This window comes from Trypanosoma conorhini (genome assembly GCF_003719485.1).
Source record: "Trypanosoma conorhini strain 025E chromosome Unknown Tco_14.4_contig_00091, whole genome shotgun sequence".
NCBI lineage: Eukaryota > Euglenozoa > Kinetoplastea > Trypanosomatida > Trypanosomatidae > Trypanosoma > Trypanosoma conorhini.
The window spans coordinates 33455-42843 of NW_021704174.1; the positions used below are offsets into that span (position 1 = coordinate 33455).

Below are 9389 nucleotides of genomic sequence, written 5' to 3' on the forward strand. Positions count from 1 at the left end.
GGAGGAACTGCGGAAAATGTGGGTGTGCCTCCATACAGATAATCACTCGAGCATTGGGGCTAATGCCCTCAAAATTACGACTTTCAATCTCCTTTAGGAGTTCCTCAAGAACGCGACAAGTAGCGATGGACTTGTGCGCATTTATAAGAACAAACCATGCCCCCTCATGCATGGCTGCCTTAAACTGCTCGGCGAATGCCTCTGGTTTAGGTCTTAAACGCAATTTTACCCCAAGATCGACTGTGACAATTGGCCTATTCAGCGTCATTGCCACAAGTTCAATCTCAGCAATTGGATTCACTTCATGGCAGACACAAATAACACATGCACCAAGCGGAACCATTTCCACAGCTTGCATGATGCGTCGCCGCACTGTTCCTTCTGAGGCGCGTCTTGATTGTGTATTGAATTCCTCTGGGAGTACGGGTGTTGTTATTTGCTCAAACTCCAGTAGTTGAGGAACGTCACTTTTTCTGTTATATTCAGCTGTGCTCATGTTGTTGTCTGGAGCATCCCCCATGTTCGCCGCCGTGAAGGCGCTGGAGGAGGCGATCGAGCTGTTATCCACCTCCGCCTCAGTCTTGGAGGCCGAGTTAGCAACACTGGGGCTACCGTCAGAACGGGAAGTCGTCTTTGGCGACTTTGAGGGGGACGTTAGAAAGGCGGTCTGCTGAAGCGTCGTTAGAGAGGTATCCTCGTCGGCCAGTTCGCTCATCACCGCATCGCGTGAGGGCTGTCGGGCGAGGGCGCTGACACGACCGTCATAACGCACGCTGCCTTCTATTTTCACCTGCTGCACCGGTTCGTTGACCTTTTCGTACTTCATCGAGACTTTCCGGGACAAATCCCCGGAGAGCAGCACCTCCCGTAGCTCACCGCTATCTGTGACCGTCTGCCCATCCACCTCCACGATGCGAGAGCCAAGGTCCAATTTGCTTGCGATGTCCTCCTCGGCCCCGTTCAGGTGCGACTCGATTTGGCAGTCGGGTGTGACGGAAATGCTGCGCAAAACCTCATCCACCGTCGCCTCTATTGAATTTCCGCGCTCATGAGACATGTGTCAGCCTCAGCGGGGTTTGTCGGCAGCGCACCTCCAGCCCGACGCCGCCCGTGGCAGTCCGCTTTTTCTTCGGCTTTGCTGCTGTGTGAGTATGGGCGCCTTCCCCCCGCTGTTGCACCCCCCGCCTTAACTTTTTGGAGTGAGTTCGCCGAATTCAAATGAACTGCTGCGGCTGCTGCGGCTTCGTCTTTCTCTTTCCTTTGACGTGCGCGTCGTGGGCGGTTGCGCGCAGCAAAGCGGCCGAGCAAAGAAACAGAAGAGAAATGAGCAAGGAGCGAGAGCGGAAAGAGATCTGCGCGGAGGACAAAAAAAAAAGAACAGACGCACACTCGCACACTCGCAGACATGAGCAAAAAAAGAAAGGCCAGGAAATTGCCGTCCGCCCTCTCCCCCGTATACGGGCAACAACGCACCTACAGAAACAGACAAACATGCACGCACTGTGGGAGCCGCCCCTTTTCCTTGAACGGGTATGCCGCAGAAGCAGTGCAAGACAACGCAGAAAAAAAAGCGCCACATACACATGCAAGAGAAGGAAAAATAAAAAGTGAGTGGGAGAAAAAAAAACAGAAAAGTGTTGGTGGGAAAATGCAGTCGCATGTATGCGCATATCTGCATGCACATGAATCTATCTAGGCGCTGTATCTAAATTGCATCCGGTGGGAGGGGGGGGGAGAAGGAGCAGATATGCCTCTACCAACAGGGGATCTCCCTTGGCGGATGGAGAAAAGGTTTGCCCCTGCAAAACCGGAGATGATTGAAATAATAATACGAAAACCCCCAACGGAAACGGCCCAAAGTGGCAAGGTGTGCCACCTGGGCCGTCTTGCATCTAACGTAAGAAACACACGTTTTTTTTCTTTTTTCTTTTTTTTTGTTTGCATGAGGTAGGAGGGTCATGAGACATACACCATAAACAAGCGGAAACAGCAACAACACCAGCGTATCGACAGAAAGTGGTGGAGAAACGCGTCAGCGGGTAATTTCTGTCTGCTGAAATTCCCCTTTCCCCGCCTCTCCCCACACACACACTCACCACACACACCCGCTCAAGGCCCCTGCCATAGCTGCAACGTGGAACAAGTATGGGGACAAAAGCAAGCGGCAAGAGGAAAGACAAACGGCAACTGGAAGGCTGACGACAAGAAAGAAAGTTCCCCCGCATAGTCAGCAACGGCGAGAACGACTACGTGACTTCCCTTCAAGAGAAGGGCTTACGGGAGAAATCGACATACGCCATAGCGCACGTTCAGCATTTGGCCGTAGAGGGACATTTTCCCTACGTCTGCGAGCCGCAATCCCAACAACTGGCTCGCATTCTTTTTCCTCGGCACGTCGCATGCACATCTCTGCCAGGGTCATGTCCTCATCCTGCGGAGCATGAGACACCGTACGGCGGCATCGGCGTGAACTCGAGCGGGTAGTAACGGGTGCAGGAGAATTTGCGTAATTCGCCGCAGCAGCCACATGAGGTACGGCAGCACTAGCAGTTGCATCAGCCCGTCGTCGTCGGACATTTGCGTGTTGCATCAGCTTGCTTCGGACATCTCGCAAGAGGCCCAACGCCCTACGAACCCCATCCGTGAGCTGCTCATTGTTCGGTGAGGCACTTTTTTCGGGGACCACGTAATGTTCCCCCTCGGGACTTTCCTCCGCCGAGGGGAAGATAGTGCGGGCAGTGCGCGGGGTTGGACTACGCTGCTGTACTGGACTCGCGTAGCAGCCGGTCCCCTCACGGGCATTCCCAGGAGACGTGTCTGCCACCAACCTTTCTTTTCCTTGCGGAGGCAGAGAATTGTGGTGACGCAGGGCGGAGCGACTTGTCGGCGGCGTACGGGAATGGGGTGGCTTTAACGAGTCCCGAAGACGGCGTGTACTCTCACAACGAGCCACGTGAACGGCACGTGACATTAGAATTTTTTCTTCTCCCTCTAGCTCTTGTATACGTTGATCTATGTCTGCATCTGTGACATCTGCGCCCATGACGACGCCATTGGGGCGAGGCTGCGGTGAGAGCGACGCGGCGGTGGGGGAACTCGCAGAAACGGAGGCGTCTTCCTCAGCCTTCCGCCGCACTTCTGGTAGGTCAGCTTTAATCATGTCATGTGCCACAGTAAGATCCGCCAATTCTCGCTGCGAATGCTGAAGTTGCTGCTTCAGTTGCTGTAGGGCCGTCTGTTTATCGGCCACGGGAGAAGTGACGGGGCCAAGTGACACAATCACGGGCACGCAGCGTGCGGCAATACGCTCCATGCAAACAGCCCATTCATATTGCACCCGCGATCGTCCGGAGCGTTCTGAGGAGAGAAGCAACTCCAACGGTGTCACGCGACGCTGTCTTGCCTCGTACAGCTGGTACTCCCATCCCGCAAGCTCTGTATCCATTTCGGCATCCCTCTCTTTCACTTCAGCCTCCATACGGGCAATTTTTCCCTTTTTGTTTTCCACCTCCTCCTCTGCCTCACGCTGCCGCTTCCGCTCGTGTTCCTCAATGTCCTTGCTTTGTAGACGCTGTCGTGTAAGCTCGTGGAGCTGGTTATACAACCGCCCCACCTGATCCACCGCCAGGGCATGGTCATGTGCAATGAGAAGCCGCTGGGCATTTGCCATGGCGTGCAATGAATCTGACACCTGACCATCAAAGTGAGTCACAATAGATGACACCGTGTTGCTGGTGTACATGAAGGCATCTCTAAGTCCACGCTGATAGTATGCATCACACAGTTCCCGAAAACCGTGCACCAACTCTTTTGCGCCCGAGTCATATTGATGTGTAAAAAGTGGCGGCATATTGAGCACCATCATGGGATCGTTCTTTATCTTCATGGCACGCTGCGTGAATCGCAGGCTCGAGACGGTTTGCTCAAAGTTTTCATGGGAGGGATTGATGCAGCAAAGAATAAACGTCATTCCGGACCCTCCAATGCAGCTGCGCAAGATGCGAGTGAGTTTTGCGTCACGGTAGGGCACATACGGCCTTTTCTCCACAATGGCATCCACCACATTACCGAGGGTCAACAAACTTTTATTGATGAATCCGCCCTCCCGCAGCGACAGGCCATCTGTATTCGCACGCGACGCTGACTCCGACCCGGCGAGATCCACAAGGTTTATTGTGCTCACCTGCCTGCACGCCCTGTGAATCTCAAAGGTGAGAATCATGTGCGAGCGACTGCTGTGGTCGTTGAGGTTTGTCACGCCGTACTTGCGATTTCGCTCCGCAACGCTCTGCAGCTTCACAAAGTCTTCTATCGTCTCAACAGGCAACGACTTTTTGTCAAAGTACACGCTGCCATCGGGGGCGTCGTGCAGCCCAAGCTCTCCTCGTTGCGGCTCAAGAAGATCCTTCACAGACTCATTGTAAATCTCCGTAAAGTATATGACGACTTGCGTGCCGGGGTATTTCTGGCGAAGATCCAACAACAGCTTCGCCGTGCGGGGGACAAGGCCTGGATCCATCTTACTACCATTCATGCTGTACGTCTTACCACTGCCGGTCTGCCCATAGGCCATTACGGTGACATTTTTGCCGTCGAAGCCGGCGTGCACAAGCGCCTCGATGCCTTGAAAAATTGTGTGGTTCGAGGTGCCGATGTGGTGCACCTTGTTGTACACATATCGTGTGTTGGGGTTGTGCGTGCTGTACAGCACCGTCTCTGCGGAGGACCAAACACCGTTGGGCACATTGGGCCGGATGCGCACGTGAACTTCTATACTCATTTTACCCCGCTTCCTGCTGTGTAATTGTTGCCCCGTGTCCCTCCTTCACCGCCCGTCGCCGCCGTGTTGTTGACGCCTCTGTGGGGGGAGTTCTGTTGTGCGGCTCTTCGCCCTGGCACCACGTCGCCCAGCTGCCGCCGGGCGCCGACGCACATACACACACACAAAAAAAAAAGAAGAGCCATCCGGGCGGAGAGGGCGCGAGATGGAGAGTTGGAGAGAAAAGGCATGGACGCAGTAAGCCACAACAGAAACAGAAACAGAAAAAAAAACACACACACATACACACACCCCAAGCAAAAACACCAAGAACAAAATCGTCATCACGCGTTGTCTTCACACGGCGCGATCAACGCATAAATAATATATATATATATATTCTCAGCGAGCGGCGGATAAAAATACAGACAAGTGCATCCCGCCAAGTAATGCAGAAAAGCCAACAATTACTTAATGTATTAGGTCATCGGAGCGAAGTGCAAAACATCATGTTTAATAAGAAGGAAAAGAGTGAGTGAGCGACGGTGGGCGGCAGAACATCACCCAACCTCACCTCCCCCCACGGCCTGCCCAACAGAGTATTGTACGGCTTCAGTCTGTCGTTCTCCTTCTTGCGTTCTGTTTTTTTTTATTTTTTCATTTTTATTTTTTTTCTGCTTGGCCTCCATTGCAGTGCAAACCGCGTTCTTTTTATCCTCATCCCCCCCCCCCCTTTCTTACACGCTCGCAATAAATGCCTCAAGCAAATCATCCCCTAACCCCCACCCCTTCTTCTCGCACCCCCTTTTTCTTCGTCGATCGCTGCTGCCTCTTATTACCTCACACAGTGTTATCCCGTCTCTCGCATCCACGCAACGAGAGCTCCCTCCCCTTATGATGATGAAGCGCTGCTCTCCCGCGCAAGCACGCTCAATTCCCTCACCACCTCTCTCTCTCTTTCTCTCTCCCCCCGTGCGTTTAATGACCAGTCAATAAGCCACTCCCCTCCGCTGTGCAGGGGCGGCACAATGCAATTAAACGCTTGCACACGCGGCACCGCAACTCTCCCTCAAAGTAGCATTTTCTCATCGCTTCTTCCTCGTGTCCTCGTCCCCCCCCCCCTCTCCCACAGGCCTTCGCTGATGCCGGCGCTGCCAGGCAAAGTTGAGTTGGCGAGAGGAGAAAAACAAGGAATAGCAGAAGCAAAAAGGGCGTCACGACACTTGAGGCATCAGACGAAGGGCAGTGGAAGAAAGAACAAAAAAAAACAGTAAAAAAAAAAGAAGCAAGCGCGCACAAATACACAAAGCCATAGACATCTGGCAAACACGAGGACTTTGCATGCATGCTAGCAGAGAAGTGCGTAGGAAATAGAGAAAAATGCAGATCATCGGGGAGCAACAAGGAGCAAATTTCACTCCTTGAGAGTATTATTATTAATATTATTTTGTTACCTGTGGAGAGAGGAGACAATTTTCTTTGATACCTCACGTTTTTCAACCCAATTTTTTCGCAAAACAAAACAACAACAACAACAACCGCAGACCATCAAGAAGCGATTGCTCTTTTTACAGAAGAGCGAGAGGGGGAGGTAAACAAAACCAAACAAAAAAGGCATTGATGTCTCTTTTTTTTGTCCTACTTGCCTGTACAACAACTTCACCACGGAGTTCATGTGTATTGTTAATTATTATTCTTGTTATTAGAAGGACTGCATTGCCTGTTTCTGCTTCCTTTTTTTTTTATTATTCTTCTTCATCTCCTCGCCCGGGTGGTGGGGTTGTTGCCTGCGTGTGCGTGCGTGCAAGTGGGCGTCATGCGCGCATTCCAGTTATCACAATGTACCCTCACCAACCACGTGTGTGGCAGCACACGACGCACACCTTGCCACTTATCCCCACCCCCACGCACCTTGTCTCCCTCAGGCATGAATGCATGCATACATGCATGTCTCCCCCGCTTCATCATATTCTCTTTTTTTTGTTTGTTTGTTTTTTTCATTATTATTTTTTCTTCCGTTTAGCCACATACATACACGTTTGGTGAGGGATTGATATACATGTACTTCTCTCAAACGAAAGCAAAAGAAGAAGAATAATAATAATACCAGCCGCTGTAGGTCATTTACTTACCCCCACACTGCGCTCTCCAAAGCACTGCCTATTACTTCAGTAAACGTACCATTTGCGTGTGTGTGTGTGTGTTTATTCCTCGGCTCTACATCTGCATTATTACTCTCCCTCACTGCTCGCCACTCTTCAATTACCTTTCGTTCTATTGTTGGGTTTGCTTCGGTTGTTGTTGCTGTTGTCGTTGTTTTATTTGGTTGAGGAGAATTTATATTTATTTTTACTTTCTCAGCCTACCGCAGCGGCGGTGGCGGCGGGGGAGGCATCGGCTGGTACATTGACAGCGCCGGCGACTGCAGCGGCACCGGTGCCGTTGACATATTCGGCGCCGTGATGACCGGCACAACCTGCAGCTGAATGCTCGCCCCCGGCGGCAGCTGGTACGTCTGATTGCCAATGATGACGCTTTGCATGTACGGTGGAGGTGGGGCCACCGGCGGCGAGCCGGTCCGCTGCCACGTCGCCGGTGACGGCTGCGCAGAGTCCCACATGACCGGAAATGGCGGTGGAGGTGCCATCGAGCCGGGGACCGTCGCTTTGGGCACACCGCGAGCGCCGTCCTTTCGCTTGATTGCAAGTGGCCGCGCTGGCCCGGCGGCCTTGTCGCGGGCGGCCAACAGCGCAACCACCGCGCGCTGCGATGATGCGAAGTAGACGCCGCGTGCATCGCACACCACGCGCTTGTTCCATGATAACGCCTTGGACACATCCTGCTCCTCCACCCGCACAAGCACGCAGCCCGCCCTCTCCCCGGACTGCGAATCCACGTAATGCGAGACGTTGGAGGGATGCACCGGGACACTCATCAATGAGAAAACCCATGCCACAAACTCTTGATCAGTTTCGGCCGAAAAACCTCCAACAAAGAGAGAAACAGCCCGCTGCAATGCGGCGGAAGTCGCTGGCAGCAGCTTGCTTACCTCCGCGGTGCCAGGATACAGGTGGTAAATGGGCTCATTCGCAGGTGTTAGCAGCCGTGTTCTGCCCGGTTGGTCGCCACCCCCAGTTAGAGAGCCTGGACCTAGAGGAACGGACAAACTGCTGCGCAGCGATGAGGCGTTACTACACGACGGCAAAGACGTCGACCCCGACCGTGGGCCTAACAGCACTGCGTCATACGGTGGTGGGGGACCTGACAACACATTTTCCTGCTGCATTGAGGCGCTTGCGCTACTACGTGCTCCATGGTGGCCCGCATTACCGTAGGCCCGCTCAATAATGACTGGGTGCGTCGGCCCTCGCGCCCGCCCCTCCGTGACGTCGAGGATGGCTTTGGAGGCAATAAGCTCCGCCATACGCTCCGCGGAAGGTGCCACGTAAACACCCTTTTCTGCACAAAAAAGGCGTTGATTCATGGCCAAAAGCCGTTCCACCTCTTCTTCACTAGACACAAACACCGAGGCGCATCCAGTTGGCGCGCCACTCCTTCCTCCTTTTGCCTTGCGATGCACAAGAATGGAACTAGACGGCAGCCGCACTCCACAGGCAACTTCAAAAATCCAGCCAATCATATGTCTACCTACATGAACCACCTCAAAGCGTAAGCCCCCAATAAACATTTTGGTGCCATGATGATGACTTGAGGAGATGCCGCCCTCAGATGTCTGGTCATCCGTCAGGTTCCGCCTGGGAGGGTGCGCCTTAAAGTAATCCGGTGTTGGGTACTGGTAGAACTCCGTGTCAAGTAGCACCATTTTGTCTATTCCCTGCATCAGCAAACCCAGATACGCCTCATCTTCAGCATTTAAAACTGACTCCCGCCCATCACTCGCCCCGTCAGCAAAACTGCACGCTACTCCTCCCTTCTCTTGGGCGGTACCCTCCTTCCTAGGCCCCGCGTCATCCAGCCGGTCCCTGCCCTCCTGCGCCTCAAAGTCCAGCACGGGGCCCGAGTCAAAAATAAGCTTCATTCGGTTCTCAAAGGCGCGTGTGGCGCACGACTCAGAGCTCGCCAAGCTGCCGCCGCTGGAAGGGTAGTCCTCCGAGCCCTCGGAGGAGTGTGCACAGCTCGCGGTGTCCCGAAACAGCATCGCCGCGCAGAAGAGGGCTACGAAAAAGGGAAGAAACTCAAAAAAAAATGTTAGCGTCACTTTCAACTCTTCCTTCGGAGCAAAGACAGTAGGGATAATATAAATGCGTCTGCGCACTTCACCTACGCGTCTCTTATCGTTCCCTACCTGTTTTTGTAGAGATGGATACCTTCTGTGAAAGCTTCGAGTCGCAACAAGAAGTGCGTCGCCCACTGGTGTACTCCTACACGGCGGAAAAAAAAAAAATAATAATAATAATAAATGGTAATAATAGTAAACAGGGAAGAGGCAGCGTACATGTAGCGGAAAGATAAGTACGGATGCAAGTGCGTGTGCAAAGAATACGTTCCCCCTCCCCTCCCCTCACTCGCTCTCTCTCTCTCCTTCTCTCTATTTCCTCTATCCCTGTGTCCAGTAGTATCACACACTAACCACACAACAAAAAAAGGAGAAAACAGCAACGTTTGCCTA

The 9389-nt window shown here is 52.9% G+C and overlaps 3 protein-coding genes across 3 annotated transcripts, besides 16 other annotated features; all 3 read right to left on the reverse strand.

The window, feature by feature from the left end:
- Nucleotide 1: 1 nt before the first annotated feature.
- Tco025E_02362 (uncharacterized protein) lies at nt 2-1057 on the reverse strand (the record flags this gene model as incomplete). The annotated part of the gene is made up of 1 exon (XM_029369289.1): nt 2-1057. A coding segment is annotated over one exon (1056 nt), but the record flags the coding sequence as incomplete, so codon positions are not given.
- An 854-nt stretch (nt 1058-1911) lies between these two features.
- Nucleotides 1912-1940: a microsatellite.
- A 141-nt stretch (nt 1941-2081) lies between these two features.
- Nucleotides 2082-2105: a microsatellite.
- Nucleotides 2106-2227: 122 nt separating this feature from the next.
- Tco025E_02363 (putative kinesin) lies at nt 2228-4780 on the reverse strand (the record flags this gene model as incomplete). The annotated part of the gene is made up of 1 exon (XM_029369290.1): nt 2228-4780. One exon carries the CDS (start codon nt 4778-4780, stop codon nt 2228-2230), a length of 2553 nt encoding a protein of 850 aa, XP_029230700.1.
- Nucleotides 4781-5023: 243 nt separating this feature from the next.
- Nucleotides 5024-5096: a sequence feature (A-rich).
- Nucleotides 5097-5136: 40 nt separating this feature from the next.
- Nucleotides 5137-5159: a microsatellite.
- Nucleotides 5160-5401: 242 nt separating this feature from the next.
- Nucleotides 5402-5433: a microsatellite.
- Nucleotides 5434-5705: 272 nt separating this feature from the next.
- Nucleotides 5706-5726: a microsatellite.
- Nucleotides 5727-6008: 282 nt separating this feature from the next.
- Nucleotides 6009-6044: a sequence feature (A-rich).
- Nucleotides 6045-6187: 143 nt separating this feature from the next.
- Nucleotides 6188-6212: a microsatellite.
- Nucleotides 6213-6272: 60 nt separating this feature from the next.
- Nucleotides 6273-6298: a microsatellite.
- A 185-nt stretch (nt 6299-6483) lies between these two features.
- Nucleotides 6484-6523: a microsatellite.
- Nucleotides 6524-6681: 158 nt separating this feature from the next.
- Nucleotides 6682-6709: a microsatellite.
- Nucleotides 6710-6733: 24 nt separating this feature from the next.
- Nucleotides 6734-6774: a microsatellite.
- A 170-nt stretch (nt 6775-6944) lies between these two features.
- Nucleotides 6945-6963: a microsatellite.
- Nucleotides 6964-7053: 90 nt separating this feature from the next.
- Nucleotides 7054-7088: a microsatellite.
- A 33-nt stretch (nt 7089-7121) lies between these two features.
- Tco025E_02364 (uncharacterized protein) lies at nt 7122-8918 on the reverse strand (the record flags this gene model as incomplete). The annotated part of the gene is made up of 1 exon (XM_029369291.1): nt 7122-8918. One exon carries the CDS (start codon nt 8916-8918, stop codon nt 7122-7124), a length of 1797 nt encoding a protein of 598 aa, XP_029230701.1.
- Nucleotides 8919-9153: 235 nt separating this feature from the next.
- Nucleotides 9154-9195: a microsatellite.
- Nucleotides 9196-9280: 85 nt separating this feature from the next.
- Nucleotides 9281-9325: a microsatellite.
- Nucleotides 9326-9389: the final 64 nt, after the last annotated feature.